Source organism: Cornus florida, unplaced genomic scaffold, assembly GCF_030987335.1.
Source record: "Cornus florida cultivar Cherokee Brave unplaced genomic scaffold, ASM3098733v1 CherokeeBrave_3.0.0_Hap2_Chr05, whole genome shotgun sequence".
Taxonomy (NCBI): Eukaryota; Viridiplantae; Streptophyta; class Magnoliopsida; order Cornales; family Cornaceae; genus Cornus; species Cornus florida.
The window spans coordinates 57,273,835-57,296,987 of NW_026775575.1; the positions used below are offsets into that span (position 1 = coordinate 57,273,835).

Genomic DNA, 23,153 nt, shown 5'->3' on the forward strand with positions numbered 1-23,153 from the left:
AACTGAAGTTCCTGTGACTTAAAATTTTACACTATTTTAAGCGACTATTTTCACACTATTTTAAGTGACTATTTTCAGTGATATTCAAATTACACTCGATCACTTAATTAAATAAATGTTGAATCCATTCAAAATTAAGTGTTGAATATCAAACAATACCTTAGGGAGCAAGTGCAAGACCGAAAATGGCAAAATCTAAGTCACACGGGTTTAAGCAAAAATGCAAGTGGAGCGTGAAAGCAACACCGGTTTAAAAGAATTGTGTAACCTATCTCACTAAAGCTAGCCAGTCCGAACTTTTATCTTTTTTCCTTAATTGATACTCACACACCTATACCTCGACTGAACCTTGAACCCTGACCTTCCTTTGAAAAAACCACTAGCCCGAGCTTTTATCAATTACATCAAAACAAACAAATGTCTCCAGGGTACCCTTTTATCTGGGGCATGAAGCCTACTGGTAGAAGATTCGGGTTTATGGCTTCAAGGCATGCATGTACATTTTGCTCTCATTTCCTGATTGACAACACTTGGAATTTCTCATATTTGGGATATCATACTGAAATAGTTTCCACAACAATTTCTTCGAAATTATCCCCTTTCATGCTCTTAGCTATATTTATTATTTGAGAACAGCAGTAGAAGATACCCAGGAAACAATCAGAATTACAGGAGTCTTACTGTTCCAAAAAATTTCTGTTAATAAATAGAAACAAATGCAAATTCCATCACCAATTCCTGGGTAAACCAAGACTCTAGTGATCGAACGCCAAACAAAGCAGTAATGCGGTTGATCTCCTAAAACAAAGATGGCACTTGGATTCATCCATTCGAGCACAATTCATGCTAACCATCATGAATACACAAGGATGGGGATGGTATAAGCACAATTCATTGTCAAGTAAATAAAGGAAAGGCCTAAATAAGCAACACACATCATTGTTAATGAACATACAACAGGTTCACTGATAATACAATTCAAAGTATTCTGAAAAGCCAAAGCCATATAAAACCTTCAAGTTCCGTGATTCGTGATTATTAGATGTCAGGAGTAGCATTCGCATTTCGCATTGCACGCCGAAGCTCGCTCAAGAAATCCATCTGTGACCCGGAAGAAGGTCCAACACTTGCTGTTGGAGGTATGAACTGAAGACAACCAGTTTAAAAACAAATTGTATGAGAACCAAGAGGCTCTAGCCTAGATGGTATACGCTCTACCCCCCATAGGGGAGGTTGGGTGTTCGAGCCCCGGTGGGGGCAAAATTTAGTGTGTGTTGTGTTTGTGTGTGTGTCTACTTTATTATTCATATATATATATATTGTATGAGAGAGAAAGAGAGAGCTGGAAAAAGTTCAATTTTCACCTGATGAGGAAGTCTAAAGTGCCCCCATGCTGATGCACCACTCCCCGAGTACATAACAGGCTTTTCTGAAAAACATGATGAAAATTAAATGAAGTGCCAGTCAGGTCGGTAATGGGATTGTATAATGGCCTCTTGCTTGTGCATACACTGCATTTCTAAGACAAGCTTTAGACATGAGGGGTGACGGCCAATTTTCTTTTTCCTCAGGATTCAGTAGACAGAAAGTTTTATGCTATGAAGTATAATGTTTATTAGATTCACTTCACTTATTCCAACTGAAATTGTTATTGCATGAACACGTATCCAATTGAGCATTACTTTCTAGTTCCATCTCACGGGAGGGTGGTTATTTTCTAGACATGACAACTAGGAAACATGCAAAGATGACCTTCATGTCATGTCCAGCACAGGGTTCCAAAGATCTTACTAACACTTAAAAATCTCTTGATTAAAAAAGGATGCAAGAACTCCCAACTGGGACATATTGTTTTAGGTCTATCCTCATCATACATTGTTTATAATCATAAAAAAATATATCTATTTTATAGGGTAAGCTAATAATATTAGGTGATGCTCAAATAAGTTTAAAGGTAGTCTGTTTATGTGAATTTTAGATTTGTTTCATCAGAACTCATAAGAAAGGATATGTTATTCATATAAAGTTCGGACCCCGATCACAATTAGTCGGGGCCCTTTTTTCGGTAAGTAAAACAAAAATGTTCTTGATGAATAATCAACTCTTTGAGGAATTACCAATTTGTTGCCTTTTGTATGGTTGAATTGCAAATAAGTGCACCATGTAGAAGAAATGCTAATTATACAACTTTCATGGGACTATGTTTATAAGGGGAAAAAAAACCATATATAAACCACTTGAAGCCGGTCTTAAGAGTAAGATGTCACATGCAAAGCACAAAAGCAGTCAAAGTTGTCATCATCATCATCATCCTAAAATCAGTCAAAATAAACAAGCATTCAAAAGTTTTAGATGTTCACTCTACTAACCAGCTAAATCTGTTGATGGATTATTGTATGAATTCATTGCAGCCAACCAACCTGCAATGGAAGATTCAATAAGAATGGTGATTCACAGATTTGTTTTTAACTTAAAACTCATTTTCTTTATATAGCTTGAAGCAAGGTAAATCACTCACCATAAAGTTGAACCTCATTTTAAAACAAATAAAATTGATGTGAATATCCATATCAGTAATCATGCATAACAGCCAAAGGATGCTCAAAGAAATGCAATTATATGAGTATCTGTAAAAGAAACATGAGACTTACTACAGGTTCACGATACAGAGGAATATATAATGTGACAATATAAAGTGAAACTCAACCAAATCATATTCCAACAATGGGTTTTCTGTACATTTGCTTCTTCATTACAACAACTGGCCAAATTTTGTGGAAAATGCATGATAGCCAATATCAAATTTATTTCCTAATTAGACCTGGCAGAATTGAACTGGAACAGAACTTCATTCAGGTGAATAATAAGCAGAACTAGAGTACTAGACGGTGGAAGATTCAAATAAGTGAAGACAGCAAACTCTAATCAAACAATATCAGGCACAAAAGACATTAGCAAGCTCTAATCATATGAACTAGAGTACTAGACCGTGCAAGATTCAAATAAGTTAAGACAGCAAACTCTAATAAAACATTATCAAGAACAAAAGACATTAGCAAGCTCTAATTATATGAACTGGAGTACTAGACCGTGGAAGATTCAAATAAGTGAAGAGAGCAAACTCTAATCAAACATTATCAAGCACAAAAGACATTAGCAAGCTCTAATCATATGCAGTAAACGATATTGGCTAAACTCTAATTATTAAAACCTAAAAAAAGCAGGGAATTTAAATAATATTAATAATAATTTAAAAAATCCCCGAGAATTTAAATCTATAACCACAAACCATCACTTGTTGGAATTTTTAGCAAGAATTGGTAAACCTTTTCCAGTCAAAAACTCTTGCCCAAAACATCATGCTTGTACATGTAACCATGTAGGCCCCCTATTTCAGCATGTCATTTCATGTGGAGCACATCAGCGCAGACATATTTGCTTTTATATTAAACCCGAAATATTATTTAAGTGAAGAAAAAATACAGGAGAAAAAGTATAAGAGGTAAAAGGACACCAGTTTTGGTACTAAAACTTATGTTCAAGTTCATTTTGAGTTAATATCACCTCATCAAATACTTTGTATCCAGGAATAGTCATATCAACTGAAAAGAAAATGACACTCCACATAAATTAACGACTATGCATACAACGATCAATCAAAGATAATGAAGGACACACATACGGTCATTCATAAGCTGAAAAGCTTCGCTATTACAACATCCCTGTAAGGGTATTAACCCTGTACGAGGATTTTCATTCACAAGAATGCTGCTTCCTGCATCCCCTTGATCCACAATAGGAGCATTTTTTGAGGAAGCACATTGATTCTTCTCGTCATTGGCATAAATGTTGTTTGCTCGTTCAAATCGATCTGCAAAATTAAGTAGATCAGAAACAGCATTCAAAGTACTGTCTTAGCAATTGTGTATGCAATGCTTCATAACAGAATGCAACACCGAATTCCTTGTTTCTTCAACTATCAGTTCAGTAGTTATTACACAGACAAGGAGACAAGTAACAATATGTTCATGGGGACGACAGCTAAATGCTACACCCATTGCTAACTTCTGTTTTTTCCAGTTGGTGATCTAAAACCAGAAACACTTTATCCTGTGTGGCCAGAGCCAATTTTTTTTCCTTTCTTGACTTTCACTGCTTTGCTCAGGGATGCAGGTCTGAAAGTAGAAATTTCACTTTTTAATGGCTAGATCATCGAATGAGATTTTTTTACGGTGCTTTCATACTCTATTCAGTTAGTAGTCTGAAAATAAATGAAGTTCAATGTTAAGTGCTTATGATAACTAATTCAGATTATTTTACTTTGTCTTCCTTGGCCCGACAATTTATTTTTCTAATTTTCTAACATTGTGGCCTGAAAACAGACAAAATTTCCATTTTTGTGGCCAGGAATACCAAGATCAATTTAACTTTTTTCATAGAACTGTAGCGTAGGTGGCGAGCTTGATTATAGTGAGTACTGTCAGAAAATCGAAGACAGTAAATGAGTGTGTGAGCCTCAATACTGTCAAAATTTTGATACTTTAAGCGAAGTAATAGTGCTTAGTTCAGTGCAGGAGTAGAAGGCTTGAAGCACCTTCTTTTGGAACTTTGTTGGAGAAAGTTGGTGCTGTTTGGTTAGTTCTTTGAAAATAGTTTTCAAAAACTCTTCAAACGGGAAAAAGTATTTTGGAACTAAAAAACCTGTTCTCTAAATTTGGACCTTAATTTCAACTGTGTGTTCAGAGAACAGTTTTCGAAGAATTGTCAAACAAAATTTTGGAACCATTTTTCAAAAAAAAAAAAACAAAAGCACATGTCATTTCTTTCATGTCCCAAGAATTACAAAATAATAAATTAGATGTGAAGATTTTTACCAACTTCAACCCAATATTTTTTATAGACAAATATCATTTTAGGATATGTCATAGTTGGAAGTCATAATAACATAAAAAAAAATGTCTAAAGTTAATAATAAACTGAATTTTGTATGAAATATATTCTAGAAGATCAACTTTCAGTGCAAGGAAGCTCAATCAAGATGCAAGAAGCATTTCAGTTGTGATGACACCTAAACTCCACCGATAAACAACTCAACCATGACTATTTCCACAAATGATCATCTGCGTATGGTCACTAGTAAAACCTGTCATTCCTTAAATATTTCAAAATCACCGTCACCCCTGAGAGTTTTCAACATCTCCTTAAATATTTCTGAATCACCGTCATCCCTGAGAGTTTTCAACGTATAGCCATACATGCATCCAGTTCTATAATTAGCTGCACAGTTTTCTTTTTATTTATAAAAGAGTAATGATACTTGCACCGATTTGTTGCAATGAATTATCTAACTGAATATCTCTGATTAGTTATTTTTGCACAATACATGTAAGTGGAGGGCCCCACTTCTTTATTTATGCGATTTGTTGTAGTGAATCGCCAGACTTATTTCTTTTAATTGATCCATTTATGCATAAATAAAGAAGTGGGCCCTCCACTTGCATGTATTGTGCATAAATAACCAATCAGCAACATTCGGTTAGGTAATTCACTGCAACAAATCGGTGCAAGTATCATTACTATATTGGAGAATACGTTGAGTGAAAAAGACTGAAGGTACAGTAATATGGGAAAAAGTGGTTCCTAGTCTCAGAAGTGCTTTACTGAGAAAGATAAATGGCTTTGTATTAGATTTAAAGTTTATGCCTAGTGCCTACAGCAAATTGTACATAACCCAACTTAAATCAGTTAGTATATTACTATAATTTACCATTTTGAAGCAAAGATTTGAATATATGACTCACCTTAATATAGCTCACAAGACCTCAATTTAGTTGCACAATAAGCTAATTACACAGCAAGCTAATTGCAAAATATGACTTCCTTTTTCAGTCCTTCTGCCATATGATAAAAGTATCTAGATTCCAGTCCCATGATCCAAAATTTCAACACCTACCCACTCTCAATTAAGATTTTTTTCCCCCATTGGACCAACAAGTCATTGAAGGCTAATTAAACAACTTAGGCCAACCAACCAATAATAATAATAACAATAATAATAATAAAATAAAACCTGTTTGCCATTACACATTTTGTTGTCAAGTCAGTGTTACTTGGTAAAGGTCATTAATAAGCTTAAATGGCAAAGGTAGTGTTTAAACCCAGCAAGAAGTCTGAACGCAGACCTGTAATACCATCAAAATATCAGCCTAACCAATGGCCCACCTTGTATCTTAATATTTTTTTGTAATATAATTTTGCAGTAAGCTTTACTTGGATATCTTAATATTTTTCAAGGAGAAAAATGACTATATCTTGGATCAGATTATTAAAAAATAATAATAATAAATAAAAATAAAATAAAACATAAGTGAAATAAGTCGGAAATGATTGTCAACGGATTTTCTACTAGAGAAAAACAATTGCTTATCCTTGATACATAGACAGACATTACAGAACCAAGTTAAGTACACATATTAATGCATGAATTTAGGGCATAGAGTGAATTATTATTATTAAGGAAGCAATGAAGAAACAAATAGTGCACTCTTAGAAGGGAAGGGCCACACGGGATTGGACACCAGTTCTGCTTATTGGGCAAGTTCCTGTTTCGTATTTATTTACTTTATAGTGACTCCATGGAAATAGGATAACATAGCTGGCGGACACATGGGTCATCATAATAGAAGGGAAGGACAAGATCAAGGAAGTATGCAAATTACTGTTAATTAACTTCTCTATCTGCATAGGTGGGACAATGAAATAGATGTAACACAAGGTAGGGAAATAAAATAGACGTAACACCTGATTGCCACCAGACAAAAAAGTTAAAGGATAGCAAAACATAACAAATGGTAGGAAAGAAATCAGGCCCTCCAGAATGGTCAGAGGTCTTGGCTAATACTGCAATGACTTGGTCGGGGGTTGTGTAGGCATCACTGGGCTCCCATACAAATATGACACAGTACAGAAAAAAATAATGTGCCGATTTCATCTCGCACGATATCAAAAAAGCAACTAGCACATCCTCCTAGACACGATGGCAAGTCATAAGGCATCTTATGAAATGTCTTGTGTACTGTGACAGCTCAATTGAAATTACTTTGAGAAACTTATGCAATATATAAGTCCCAACAAGTTAGTCTGGCTTCTCAATAACCTCTACCAACAAAGTCCGTGATGCAAATAATTATTTAATAGCCTTGAAAAGTGTCTAGTCAGAGTAATGTAGTCAATAGTCTCTAGTCAAAGTTTTAATTATGGTATGGGAGATCTGAATATGTCACGGGAATAGTAGAGCCTGTAATTAATGTTCTATGGGGTGGTCTAAAAGGCATTCTAGAGAACTGAAAAAGGACAGACCTAGGGATGGCAATAGGGCGGGTTGGGGCGGGTTTGTCATTCCCCGTCCCCATCCCCGTCCCCGTTTAAATTTGACACCCCCAAAACCGCCTCATAACCGATTATTTTTTTACCCATAAACTCCCCCACCCCATCCTCACTTGTGCCCCGCCCCCAATTAAATTTGAGGGTTTTTTTCGGATTCTTATTGCTACAAAATCAAATGGTGAAAGAGAATCAAAGTAAAAAGTAGATGATCAAATCCAACTGTGAAAAGGTAGAACTTGTTACTTCAATATATATATATATGACTAGGGTCTTAGCATTGATTGGAGATCTGTGGATGGTGAAGGACTCAAGGAGGTCGCATGATGCTGTTGATTCGCTTCATCGCTCGGCTAAGGCTGTGGAGATCTGTGGCCAGAGAAGAAGAGAGAGAAGATCTGAAGCCGTAGGACGTTCGCTTCGTCGCATCACTCACAGCTTCGTTCTCAGGCTCTCATCTCTCGGCTACAGCTTTAGAAGATAGGAATGAGTAAGGTTTATTTAGAAGTGTATATATATATTATATATATATATATATATATATATATATAATATGTTAAATTGGTAAGTACAATAACATGGGAGGGGCTAATAGGAGTAATTCCATATGTAATCGGGGTGGTTGCGAGGCGGGGGTACCCCTCCCTCGCCCCAAATCTGGCCCCTTTTTTTTCCCAACCCCCATCCCCACCCCATTTAAATAAACGGTTCTCCAAACCCGCTTTAAACGGGGCGGGGGCAGGGCGGGGCAGCTCCCCAATGGGTTGGGGTAAATTGCCATCCCTGTTGACACAAACCTCTATATCTGCTGTAACCAAGTCTTAATCAATATAATTTTGATATATTATCAGATTTTAAACTTCTCTTCGGGCTTTAATCTATGCTCCAATGGTGATTGGAATATTTGTAGTCTTCCTTACTATTGTAAGAAGACTTCTGTTCATTTCTGTTTGCTTCAGTTAGTTATTCTCCCAACCACTCAAACTCCATAGGATTACTTTTCTCCCCCAAAGCCACATAAAATGTCTCTCTCCTCCAACTGTAGACATAGAGATTCCAAATTAATAAGAGACAACTTTCACAATCTGATGATCGGTACCTTAGGAGAATAAGGTAGAAGATCGAAAAGAAAATTGGAAGGGAGGAACTGCGCCCTAAACTCTGATATGTCAGAAAGTTCATGCGTCTCAAACTAGACCAAGAGGGGGTGAATAGGTCTTTATATAATTTTAATTAAATATAACAAAAAATTTAAAAGTTCAACTAAATTAATAACTAAAAATTGTAAAGCCAAAACTAAATTTGAAAATACAGTCGCAGAAGAACACCAGATTTACATGGAAAAACATATTAAGGAAAAATCATGGGAACCTAGGCCAAGCCAGAAACAATCCACTACGAAGAAAAGGTTGCAAGCCTAGGTATCAGATTCTAAACTCATAGAATCACCTAAGTTATCTCTAATCCAGACTCATTCCATATGATCAACAGAACTCTGTCGTTGTCAATCTAAGAAGCATGGACATGGACACGGGATACCATAGTTGTTAAAGGCTCAAGGTGCACTAAGGCGTCAAAGTCCTCCTAGAGCCTAAGCGCAAGGCGCAGTATAAGGCACGAGCCTGATCGAAGTAAGGCATGTGTATATAATAATGCATATATTATTATATATATTCATAATCAAGTTGTAATTGTAGTTAATGTAAGTAGTGAACCATAAATTTATGAATTTTGTCAAATATTTCATAAGGTTAAACAATACGGTATGATATAGAACCTTTTAATTTAGTAGTCAATAAGTAAAAAAAGAAAATGATATGAATAAATGATTAAAAAAAAACAAGGCGCGTCTTTTTTGAGCCTAGAGCCTACTAAAAAGCGTAAGCCTGAGGGCTTTATGTGAGCTTGATTGAAGGGCCTGTCCTATAGTAGATTGAGGCGCTCTAGCTGAGTCTTGATGAGCCTGGGGATTTTTTGGAGTCTAGGCGCGCCTTTAACAATTATGCGGGATAAGGACACGATACAATACGGATACACCGACACGTCAAATTCTAAAAAGTACGACACGGACACGGCGTGGACATGGCTAATGTACATATGAATTCTTATTTATATATTGACTAAAACAATAATAGAGCATTAATTAATTTATAATTTCTATACTAAAATTACATAAATTAGAAATTGAAACTATTCGAATATCAAAAAGAATATACTATATTATATATGATTTTTTTTTTTTTATAAGTAATAATAAATTAAAAAAGGCATTCAATAGGGGAACGCGTCCAGTAGACATAAAAGAAACCGGGGTCTAAGGCCCCAAAGAATCCAAAAAAGAAATTAAATCAATAGAAGAGGAACACGAACTTCTGTTCACATAACAAAAAAAAAAACGAATAATAAAAAGTTTCAGTGTTGTTGTAGACGACTCCTTCCCTTCAAACATTCTACTATTTTGCTCCTTCCAGATGCACCACCAAATACAATGTGATACAAATCTCCAATAAGCACGAACCCTCCTACTCACACGACAACCTCTCCAAGCATTAATCAGCTCCTTAGTAGAGCGTGGCATTACCCAACACATGCCAAATGGACCAAAAATGAGATTCTAACAATCGTGCGCTACAGAGCAATGCATTAGGAGATGATCGACTGACTCCCCATCCTGCTTACATAAATCTTACCAATTAACAAGAAAATTTCCCCTTTTCCTCGGATTATCAATCGTCAAAATCTTACCCCAAACAGCAGTCCATACAAAGAATGCCACCCTAGTAGGAACCATAGAACACCAATAGTCTTACATGGAAAATCATAGGATGCAAAATTAGACAGACATAAGAACAAAGACCTTACTGCAAAACGCCCGTGAGAGGAGGGAATCCAAATCAAATTGTCATAACCCCTGCCAATTCCTGCTTGCCAATACAATTGATCCGAGAAAATGCTCACCTCTTCTAACTCCCAATCCTGAAATGAACGCCGAAAATGAACATTCCACGTAATCTCACTATTATCAAGCTGATAACAGTTAGCTACTATGACATGTTTATCAACTGCAATACTATATAATCTGGAAAATGTACGACATAAAGGTTGGTTCCTACACCAAAGATCATCCCAAAAACGAACGCAACTACCATCACGAACTCTGAATCTGATATGAGAGGAAAAGGCATCCCATCCTTCCCGAATGGATTTCCAAGCCCCAACTCCTCCCGCAATTGAAACCGGATGTGTAGTCCATCCGCCAACATCTTCACCATACCTGCAAGATACTAATCTGCACCAAGGAAGATTTCTTCCCTTCCCGTATCTCCATAACCACTTACCCATAAGAGCTTGATTAAAAGGAATCAATCGTCTAATACCGAGGCCCTCCAATTTTATAGGCTTACATAATTGCTTCTATCTAACAAGATGATACTTGAACTCATCTCCCCTTCCTCCCCAAAGGAAATTCCTTTGAATTTGTTCAATTCTATCAACAACGGAGCATGGAATTTGGAACAAAGAAAGAAAATAGGTGGGAAGGCTTGATAAAGTGCTCTTAATAAGAGTTACTTTACCCCCCTTAGATAAATATTACTTCTTCCAACCTGCCAACCTCTTTGCATACCTATCAAGCACATAATCCCAACTCCCCACTAACCTGGAAGAAACCCCTACAGGCAATCCCAAATAAGGGATAGGAAAGGAACTCACCCTGCACCCAAGAACTGCAGCTAAAGAAGAAATGTCCTGTACATTCCCGACCGAACAAACACACTCTTGGCCACATTCACCTTTAACCCGAAAACTGCCTGAAAGCAAGCCAGAATGCATCTCAAATATCTAAGTTAAGACACATCTGCATCATAGAAAACCAGAGTGTCATCTGCAAATTGTAGATGTGAAATCTCCACCTGATTGACAATATCACTTCCCACCCGGAATCCCTTAATAAGACCAAGATTCTCTACCTGGCGCATGAGTCTGCTTAAGCCCCCCATAACAATAAGAAAAAGAAAAGATGAGAATGGGTCACCTTGTCTTGTACCCCGAGAGCACCCGAAAAACCAGCTGGAGAACCATTCACAAGAATTGAGAACTTGACAGACGAAAGACATGTCTCAATCCATGTTCTCCATCTACTTCCAAACCTCATTCTTTTAAGCAAGTAGAGAAGAAAATTCCAATTAACATGATCATAAGCTTTCTCAATATCAAGTTTGCATAGAACTCCAGGAACACCACTACGCAACCTTGAATTCACACATTCACCAGCAATAAGAACTGAATCAAGAATTTGCCATCTTCCAACAAAGGCATTCTGGGAATCTGAAATAATCCCATCCATAACTTCTCTGATTCTATGAGCAAGCACTTTAGCTATAAGTTTGTAAATACAACCCACTAAGCTAATAGGACGAAAGTCCTTAATATCTGAAGCGTTTCCCTTCTTAGGGATAAGGGCAATAAATAATGCATTAAGCGATTTTTCAAAGACACCAGTAGAATGAAACTCCTGAAAGGTACTCATCACTTCATTTCTCACAACCACCCAGCTTTCTAACAAAAAGCGCAGAGTGAACCCGTCTGGCCCAGGGGCTTTATTCCCATTACAACTGGATAAGACCTTAAGAACTTCTTCTTCAGTAAAAGGAAGCTCTCATCTCTCTCCAGCACAGAAATAGCCTCAAAAGGAAAACCATCAAGCTTAGGTCTCCAACCTAAAGGTTCTGTGTAAAGCTTCTGATAAAAAGAAACAATCCCGTTGTGCACCTCTTCCTCCCTCCACAACTCCACGCCTTCAACCCGTAGACGTCCTATATGATTGCTCCTTCTATGAGCATTAGTAAGTCTGTGGAAAAAATTTGTATTACGATCTCCCTCTTTTAGCCAAAGAGCCCGGGATTTTTGTCGCCATGAAATCTCCTCCATACAAGCAATCTCAGCAAGAACTGTCTAACAGGAAGCTCTTCTAGTAGAAAGAGACTCCACATTCCCACCCGCCTCCTCAAGCCGATTAATGTCAGAAAAATCAGCAAAGACTCTATTCTTCCTCCATTCAAGATTTCCAAAGACATCGTTATTCGACTACTTAAGAGCGAGTTTGAGAGCTCTTAATTTATGTGTTAATATGAAGCTGGGCGCACCTGTAACGATCGCTCCCTCCCACCAAGAATGAACTGTCCCTTGGAAGTCTTCCACTCTCGGCCACATATTCTCGAAACGGAATGGGGTTCTTCTAGAACACAAACCACCACAATCCAAAACTAAAGGAACATGATCAGAGGTAACCCTTTCTAAAACTGCCTAAACAACATCTGGGAATTTTTCTTCCCACTCCCCAGAGATCAAAAATCTGTCCAATCTTGAGAGAGTAACTAGGTCTCTACCATTAGACCATGTAAAGGTTGCACCTTCCATTGGAAGATCAATAAGAAGGTGCTCATCAATAAAGTCGGAAAACTGATCCATGTCTATGGACCTTCTTCCCCGAGTAGACCTCTCTGACGGAAACCTGACTGAATTAAAATCCCCACCCAAACACTATGGTAAAGAGCATAGTCCTTGAACGTGGCTTAGTTCCTCCTATAAAATAAGTCTCTCAGCATCATTGACCAGTCCATAGACCACAGAAAAAACCCATTTGAAATTATCCTCTTCCATCTTAAACTCACAGGAAACAGAAAATATCCCCTTCCACACATTCATTCTGGACAACCACCTGTTGTCCCACATAACTAAAATACCACCCAAAGAACCTATAGCATCCAAGGCCTCCCATTCCACAAACCTTCCTCCCCACAAACTTCTAACCACTCCATCAGTAATGGATGTCATCTTGGTTTCTTGCAAACAAACAACCTGGGCCCCTATTTCCTTAAAGCTACCTTCACCACCCTTCTTTTATTCGGGTCATTGAGACCACGAACATTCCATGTAATGATTCGTAGCTTCATTAAAAACCAGTTGAGATTAACTCCCCTCCCCCCTTCTTCAAACTCCTACTCCTAGTCCTGCCCCTTTCCATCACCACGCCTTTCTTCTTGTCGTAATTGGCATTAGAGACGAGATTCTTAATCTCGTAAATTCCTTTCCAAGACGATATGGGCTTTGTGTTTATAACTTCATTACTGATTGCTATCTCAATTCCAGTCACAATTGTTTAAAGAAAAGATAAAGTCTGAGCATTATTACCTTCTGAAGAAACTCCCAACAACTCACTGGTAGTTCCAATGTTATCAACCACCCAGTCCCTCCCCAAATCAGTAACCTCATCATCAGGTCTCATCACTGCCAGTGGTTCCACCACTGATATGTTAGAGTCATCCTTCAGCCAAGGTTGAGGCTCAGTAAAGCAGACCTGTTGGATAGATCCCAAGTCATCAGCCACCTCCTCTTCAGTCTATCTTGTCACTATATTATATATGATATTACTATTCTATCTTGTCATTATAGTTATATATATATAGTTCCATTACTTACTTCGACACATGTTTAATGTCAAACTTTTAAAGAAAAAATGGGATTGGACACTTTGATGTATGTGCATAATTTTGTTTCCAAGATTGTCATGTGTTTGTTTTATAAAGATAGAGAGTGGGTACCAATGGGAGCCTAGCGATATTAGCCCCTTACCTCCCAAAGGGAGGTCAAAGGTTCAAGCCTCAGTGGAGGCATGTGTGTGTGAGTACCAACTATGAGAGGAGAGAGAGAAGAAAAAAAAAATTGTGGGATGTGTTGGTCAAGTATCAAAAATTTGTCAACCAAATGTCTGAGATTTGTCAGCCAAGTGTCCAAGATGTATCGGCAAAGTGTTCGAAATAATAAAAATCATGATGAATGATATGAATGCATAAATCAAAACACTAACTAGGGGGTTTAAAACTTGGGATGTGACTTTACCTTTTTACCCTTGTTGACATCTTCAATTTCAGCTTATTCTTCAATGAACCTTCAGATCGGAAGGTAACACTTAACCCTAACTAGCTAAACTAATTTTTAAGATTTATTTCATAACAAAATTTGTCAACCCAAGTCACCAAACAAAATGAAGATTAGACAGTATGAGAGATAATGATGAAGCGCCCTAACCTTCCATTCTCTCTTTTTAACCATTCATTCTTCGAGAATTTCCAGTATTTGTAGGTGTACTTACACATGCCATTGAGTCACAGTTCAAGAAAAAAAAAAAAAAAAAGACACAGAACTGGACAAAATAAAATGGAGTTTTTGGCATGTGAATTAAGAGAATTAGCTAAATCAATTCACATACATCCTTTGAATATGCATATAGCATCAACTAAACTAAATACCATTATTGTGTAACAAAACCGATTATGATCTTATAAATTTTAAACACACATTATATTATCACAAAAAATTTTAATCACGTACGTACTAGACAGATAAACCAAAAGTTCACCCTGAGTTTTTCATCTCAAACTTTAAGAAGCTCAAGCAGTAGAAAATTTTCACTACCCATGAACTACGGATGCGTTTAAATTAAACAAAACTGCGGTTCAGCACTGTCAGGTCCAAACTGTTGAGCTAAAATGGGATATGGCTAAAGTCCATGCCTTGAAAATTCATTAAACATTCATGCAAAGCGCTGGATGTAGACTTGTGTGTGTGTGTGTGCGCATATGCATATGAGCATAGGTATAAGGTTAACAGGTACTTATCAAAAAAAAATATATATATATATATAGGTTAACAGGCAAATTCAACTGGTAAGAAAAAATTTGATGCTTACCTCCACCAGATTTGCGTCTGCCGAGAGAACGATTCCTGCACGAAACCAAAACCAAATTATGGCCACCCCCAAAACAACAATCAATTAATCACTCCAAATCGATATATATAGAGAGAGTAGGCAGAGATAATGATACCTCTGATTGGGTGGGGCATAGCGCTTGATGGTGGTAATGTTGGCGGTTGATGATGAATCAGTAGGGTTTTCCAGCATTTCTCCAACACCACCACCACCACTATATAGGGAATATGTGTGTGTATATAGATATATAGACACACGCGATGGTTGATTTTATGATCTGCTCAACTCAGAGCTTCGAGAGCATTTCAGACCTTCAATTACAAGCTTCTCATCATCGTCAAAGCTCTGTTGCCGGAGAGAGAGAGAAAATAGAGAGAGAGGGCTTTGATTCATAAACTTCAGAATACTTTTCTCTAGCAGCCCAGTCGAGGGAAATTACCTTCACGCGCCTTCATGGAACGTGGAAATACCTGCCGCTAGTGGGTATATTTGCACCCCACTTTTGTTTACCTTTTTTTTTTTTTTTTTTTTTTTGGTTATTATTATTATTATTTATTTATTTATTCATTTTACATTTTTCAAAGAAACTCAATTACCAACTTTTTCTTTCTTGTGAAATATGAACTTTAAAAGGTTAGGAAGTACCATTGGTTATCACTTGTTTATTGTCAAAGGTTATTATCCTATATCGGATCTGAAGAAGGAAGGCCTTGGGCTCAGGGAAGAGGGAGTAATGTGCGTGCCAAAAAATTCTTTAGAATACCATATCATTAGCATCATCAATCAATCATATATCATCACAAAAGTAAGAATATAACTATTATAGTGGTCTAAACACTATATGTCAATGTTTAATATCACTGTTTCTTAAACATTACTTTTGTAGGTGTCATGTAAACTATACCCATGTGGCACACGAAAAAAATCAAACAAACTTGGGATATTGTACTCACGTGGCATATCGAAAGGTCAAACAAACATTGGTTTTGTAAAAAGAAAACCCGACATCACTCTAAGTCATCAAACCTCGAAAGTTTAACCCTTGAGCATGGTTCTCCGTATCAGTCGATATGTCGCGTAGCCCTTTTTCAGGGGTCTAATACCGTTACACACTTTTCATAAACCAGTTGGTTTATACCAATATTCGTCCGAATCCGTTACATCGCAACTGCAAACCATGCCCTTGAGTCTCAAGAAATGTAATGACCTAAACCCGAGGTCTAAAATGATAAACGGGTCATTACTCGAACTCGAGGACGCACAAGGGCAAAATAGTCATTTCAAGGCAAATATAGAGGATGAGTTGAGTATGAGTAGTCAGATGAATCCCTGTAACCTCACATTAACCGAGTAAGTCCATTCCATAAGTTTCTAATGGCCATAGGCATAGTTTCCCATTTTTACCCATTGTCGGCTTGAAGGATTTCCCGACAGTACTTCACTAAAACTATTATAACTCTCAGTGTGGTTTGAATTTGAGGGTGGGATTGATATCATTGGAAATATGACTTCGAGCTGGCTAGTTTAGCCTCAAGAATGACCCAATTTGGGTTTCAAATGAAGGAATTATGGCCGTTCAAAGTTTGGATTAAACCAGTGGACAAGTGAGTATGCTCAATCAATCGAGCCTAACTCGACCGATCGAGTCCAAGCTCAAACAGTAGGACTGAGGGCATGAATTTGAGGTTTTCTCAATTTTTGTAAGTATGGAAGGTATTGGTCGATCGAGTGGAAGCTCTCGATCGATCGAATGACCCAGAAAATGGTCAATTTGGACTCTTATTGGTTGTCATTCATCCTAAGTCATGAATTGACCACTTAGGCCATACCAAACTTGTCCCAACTTACAATAATTATAAAATAACCATCTCATAACCTTAAACATCAATTTAGGTATTAAAATAGTTCATTCCAAAGTAGCAACATGGACAACATATATATATTTGCCTTTCGATGTGAAAAATCTAAATTTGTTATGTTGATTGATTTTTTTCCCATCAAATAAATTTTTCCCCTGAAATGAAATCCTGGTTGTACCCCTGCTTGGGTTAATAAAGGCAGGTATGCAGCACTGCCTAATAACTTGAGCTTTTGGGTCGGATGCGCTTGTTTACTTGAAGGGAAAACTATACTTACATTAGTCAATTTTAAAAGTTTATTTTTCATTTTAGTTGAATTAAAAAAAATAATCACATATGCAAAAATTCCCTCCAAACTCTTATTCCAAAATACCAAATTTTCCTTCTTAATTTAAATAATACCTTCACTCAATAAATTCAGAAAAAATATTTGATTCACTTTGGATCCATTTGATTCTGAAAAATTGTAGGAATATAGAAGAAACCCAGTAAAAGTGAGCACGCCACTCGTAAAGTAATGCAAAATTAACCATGCTTTTATGGACCTGAATCTTTCTCACCTCTTTTAAGAAAACAAATTAATAGTTATTTATTTCTTCACTGGAAGGCAAGGTTGTTTACTCCAATGTGTCATTATGAATTGTTGTTGCTATCATTTCATCTATTTCATTGTTCAACCTAAAAGACACTAAAAGTCTTAATAAAGTGTAAAATGAGAAGACCTAAATAATAATGATTCTATTGCACATTGCCAATGATAATATTGCATTTTTCATAGCATTTGAGTTGAAAATTCATCTTTTGGGGAAGGACCATTGCGGGAAGGCTCTGCAAGTTCATATTTTATAGTGTGGAATAAATAAATAAATATATATATATATTAATGTTTTGGGATGTCTCAAGTATAAAATAATTTACCGAATGTGTAAATCAGAAATTAGATTAATGCAAGTGGATAACACTTATTGTATCACAACTACATCAACTATATCTAGATGGGAATGAAGTAGATTTTCTAGCTTTGTTAGGGCAACTTTCAGTATTTTTCATCTTTAACCACCACTGCAAGTGGCAGAATTGGGTATGAAGAATAAGATTCATCTCTGCCACCACTACCGATATTGTTGTTGCGACCACAAGAAAAAGAAGAAGTGTGTTTTCGGTAATTATGGGGCGAAGAATTTTCTTAATCAACAACCACCACAAGTGGCGGAACCTGATAAGGAGAAGAAATTTCAACACATACTCTTATAGTTCCTTCTCATTGTGACCACAAGCTTGAACACATAAAGAACCAAACGCACGACTCAGTAAAATAAGTACATAATACCCAATTTGGTCTTTAATAGTTCAAAATTTTCATATACCATACAAATTTATAAAAAGAACCAAGGGAAGGGGTGGGGTGGGGGTTGAATTGGTTCTCTAATATTTTAAAACTTTAGGGGGGTTGAATTGGTTCTCTAATATTTTAAAACTTTATCAAGTTTGAGCTGAATGAGTATCACTATAGTGCTTGTGATGCGAAATAAAGCTCATAACACAAGTGTATGATAAAAGTCCCTCTAAACCCTAATTGAGCCCAATTGTTTGATAAAATGCACAGGTGAAAAAATTGAAAATGCTTGACACCAAATGTCCTCCCAGATGTTAAGCTTAGTGTGATACCCCCAATTTCCAAACGTGGGTTGATCAAATTCTCGCATAAAGATCGAGGAATATCAAAATAATTAATATTTAAAACAAGCATAAAATACAAGATGAAATAAAAAATAATAATAATCATGTTGAAAGAGGAACTAAAATAATAATTAATTAATAAATCATCTTATATCAAAACTCCGAATAAATCCCATAAATAATAAAACTCCATAATCAACGTAAACATCTAAAGTACAACTCGAGAATCCACAAATCAAGGACCCCTAAATAATAATTCATAACCGAAATTAATAAATGTATAAGTCTAATGAGTCAACTAAATAAAGATAGTATCCTGTGTTGATGACTCCGGAAGAGTAGAGATGAATGGTCTCTAATATGCAAGAACGACTTCCAGGACTGGTACTATCGAGGATCTGAAAACTAAAAGTGTGGGTAGGATCCACGAACAAGTTCTTTCTACCACAATCCAATCAAAGAACCGATAAGCGATACACCCTTAGCCAAATTCATGCAATAGGTACATAGTCGATCATATATATACACTATCAAACTTTCCTCTATGTATAGGGCAGCTTCAACCTGATAGAGGGTATCACCTGAAAAAACGCACACAAAGTGGTCAAGATTCCCCTATACTACCAGGGCAATGTACGCCTCGGTCCTAACCACTAATCCCGAAACTTCAAGCTCGTATCCTGTAATATCCCTAATTTCAAAAGAATAGTCTTGGTATTTTTTTAATTGCATTATAATTATTTATTTGATTTCTTGGCTACTTGTTTACTTATTTAATTGATTTAATTGTTCATGTGTTAATTGAATTATTTGTTTAAATTAAATTATGTGCTAAACTTATGTGTATTCGATTTATTTGTTTACATTAAATTGTATGTGATGATGTGTATTTGTTTAGGAATTTAATTATTTATTTTTATTTTTCATTTTTAAAGAAATTGGATATGGATAGTAGTAGTAGACCAATCAATTAGATCTCATGGACTACTTGAATGGGAGGTTAAATGGGTACGCATAATTGCCCATGGATAGTTGTATGTGTGTGTGTGTGTGTGTGTGTGTGTGTGTGTGTGTGTATAAGGAATAAAATTTATTAATTAATATTATTTATAACATTAGCATTAATAATAAATAATCTGATGTGTATATATTTGTATTTATATAATAAAGGATATAGATAGATTATATATATATATATATATATATATATATATATATATATTATTTAAATTAGTTGCCTTTTAATATTTTATTTAGATTAACTTTTATATTTTTCTTTTTTTCTTTTTTTTTAATTATACTTGGATTGGGAAAATGATTAGGTTATTTTATTTAGCCTATAAATATATAACTATAAGTTAGTAAAAAGGGCTAGAAAATAATCACGTAGTATATTTTAGAGAAAGAAAGAAGGAAGATAAAGAGGAAGAATGAGGTTAGGGTTTTTATGAAATCCATAATGACAAGTTTTAATTCTTCTCTTCTCCTTTGATTTATACCTTATGCATGCTAGATTAATTATAGGTTCTTTGAATTAATTAATTGGATCAAATTACATGGATTAATATAGAAATTTCAGTTCATATTTTAATAATGGATTTTAATTATTCTTTTATGCCGAACTGGACATTGTTGGTGGCCGTTTTTAATTTAATTTAATTTAATTTGTTTTTACTTGAATTAATGCTAGCAGTGAGTCAGTATTGTGTATAATTATGAAATCAAAATTTATTTATACATAAAGCATGCACACGAAATGAGGCTTTGAGAGTACTGAATCAGTTTTGTGCATAAAGCATAAACTGACTCGTACATATGAAGTCAAAATTTGACGTCAAAATCAGTTTTGTACATAAAGGATATGAAATCAAAATTTTTGTTTCTTCATAAAGGAACGCTGAACGAGGAAGGAAGAAAAAAGTCAGAGGCTTTATTAATGCTTGCATCAGTTTGCTATTTGTAATTTAAATTTCGTTTTCTTCCTAGGGCATACACGCCACACAAGGAAGGAAAAGGTGACATATAAAAAACTGTTATGGTTTAGGTGGGTAGGAATGAATATGGTATATGTAAAAAATAATAATAATAATTGGTTATGCATTAAAATTTTTTAAATATTATTCTGATTAATGCTGGAATATTAAATTAATATTTGTTGTTTTTGATTGATGGATATGTATTAAATATTTATTTAATTTAAATAGATTCATTAAGAATTGGGTTACATGATTTAAAGTACTCATGCTAAGTATGAAATTTAATTTAAAAGCTTAAATTAATTAAATAGGGTTATGTTGAATTATTTAAATCAATTATTTGGATTTAAATGAATTTAATCAGATTGTGGAGGAGTACAATTAATTGAGACGCATGTTAAGTTTCTGATAAGGTAAATTAATTGCATGATACTTAGAATTGTAATTTTTGCTCAATTAATTTATATCATGATTATGTGGATTATTAGATGTAGAGGTTATTTGCATTTTTATATGAATATAAAAACCTTTATGTGATTATATTTTGGATTAAGGCACCATTATGAGATGGGGGCATATAAGGGAATGGATTAACTAATAAAGTTAAGTCCTACTTATTTTCCTGTCAGGTCAATGGAACAGTTGGATGACATATTATTAAAATAATATTTGGATGGTTTATTTTGATGGTTGGATAGAATATTATATATATATATATATATTCACCATGATATGAGCTTGAGTCTCACGATCAGTGATTAGGGTGCGTATATCGCTAGGGATGTGTAACTAGATATATTGTAGTTGTGTGCCCTGGTAAGTCTAGGTACTCATGCCCACTATATGTACGTTTTGCATGTTACCTACTATTCAGGTTAATGCAACTCTATAATCTAGTCAAGTTCCTTTAGTGTGTATATATCTATATATGGACTATTTAGTTATTGTTAAATTAACTAGGATGTATACGTGTATCGGGTCTTTATTTGAGATGTAGTAGATTAGAATTTGTTTGTGGGCCTGACCCACCATTGTTTTTCAAGTGTTCGTCAGTTTCAGTCTTAGAGATTGTTCGTGCCAAGTAGAGACAATCATTCACTCTTCCGATTCTACGTAGGACTCTTCTTCATGTTTTAGTTATTAGATTTATTTTAGTTCAGTTATTTCAGTTAGGATATTATTAGGGGTCCACAGTATGGATTCCCGAGTTGTAGTTTAAATAATTACAGTTATCAGAGGATTGGAGGATTTTATTATGGGATTTTTAATTATTATTTATTTGAGGATTATTAAGTAAGGATTTATTATTTAGTTCCTTTCAGATTATTTATTTATTTATTTATTTTTATTATTATTTTTTGTATTCAAATGCTTGTTTAAATATTAATTGTTTAATATCCTTTGTATTATGTGCTCGGACTTGATCACCCGTGACTCTAGAATCGAGGGGTATTACATATCGTGGCTCACATATATATTTAATAATATCATTAACAAAGCCATATCTAACAATGGCACAATTTAGAGTGTCTTGGCTTATTAGCCAGCCTACCTACTCGTCAAATCATTCAAATTCATAACTAACATTGGCACAAAATATCAAGGAGACTAGCTTATTAAATATCTCAATGATTCCGTCACAAGTGTACGCTAAATACATCAAACCATATCTAATAATGATAAACTATAAGGTACAGTCATGGATCATACTTGAATATCACAATTACAGTAGTCAACATGATTACAATTATAAATCATGCTAATACATTCAATTACAAAATTTAAATGCCACAAAAGATCAATTTATAACTTAATAGTTAATGTGATCTTTTCTATTTGAAGGTTGAAACTCCATCGTTACAGGTCCTAAATCATGCATCTATATCCCAATTGATTCCCATAATTAATACAAAGCAATTATACATCATTAGAGCAATCAAAATTAACCAAGTTTTCATACATTGATTTGCAAGATCAACACATGACATATATATATATATATATCCACACATATATAGAACAATTATAGTCCGAATTTTATCATCAAAACATATTTAGATTATCTATTTGTAAACCCTAAAGCCAAGTTAAATATGCATAGATCATAGGAACTAAGGAGAATAGTATAACATAGAGCTTGCCTTGTGATTTTTGGATTAAAAATCAGCCACACAACTCTATGAAATTCTCTAGTCATCTTCCTCAACTCCAGCAAACTTCAAGTTGCATTCGTCCTCTCTCATTTGGCCGACTTACTCTTCCTCCTTCCTTTCCTCTCTGGCCATATCTCTCTCTCTCTCTGCCTCTCTTTGTAATTCACGTAAAACCAAAAACCCTCTAATACAACTAATACATATACATACATACATACATACATACATACATATATATATATATATATATACACCCACGGGCTAATGTAAAATAACCCTAATCATCTTAGTAGTCAGACATCTAAATAAATATACATGTGTATATATCACT

At 35.3% G+C, this 23,153-nt stretch overlaps 1 protein-coding gene across 1 annotated transcript; it reads right to left on the reverse strand.

Moving 5' to 3' along the window:
* Positions 1 to 796: 796 nt before the first annotated feature.
* Positions 797 to 15,572, reverse strand: LOC132306541 (uncharacterized). Its single transcript, XM_059803958.1, has 6 exons — positions 15,270 to 15,572; positions 15,134 to 15,168; positions 3,683 to 3,871; positions 2,370 to 2,420; positions 1,365 to 1,429; positions 797 to 1,146 (listed from the first exon to the last, which is right to left on the reverse strand). Exons 1-6 carry the CDS (start codon positions 15,344 to 15,346, stop codon positions 1,039 to 1,041), a joined length of 525 nt encoding a protein of 174 aa, XP_059659941.1. The 5' UTR covers positions 15,347 to 15,572; the 3' UTR covers positions 797 to 1,038.
* Positions 15,573 to 23,153: the final 7,581 nt, after the last annotated feature.

Coding starts and splice junctions, on each gene's coding strand:
- LOC132306541 (XM_059803958.1), bottom strand. CDS start 15,346: ATGCTGGAAAACCCTACTGATTCATCATCAACCGCCAACATTACCACC. Junction 3,872..15,133: donor CAGACGCAAATCTGGTGGAG/GTAAGCATCAAA, acceptor TTAATTTTGCAG/ATCGATTTGAACGAGCAAAC. Junction 1,430..2,369: donor TCCATCAACAGATTTAGCTG/GTTAGTAGAGTG, acceptor CATGTTTTTCAG/AAAAGCCTGTTATGTACTCG.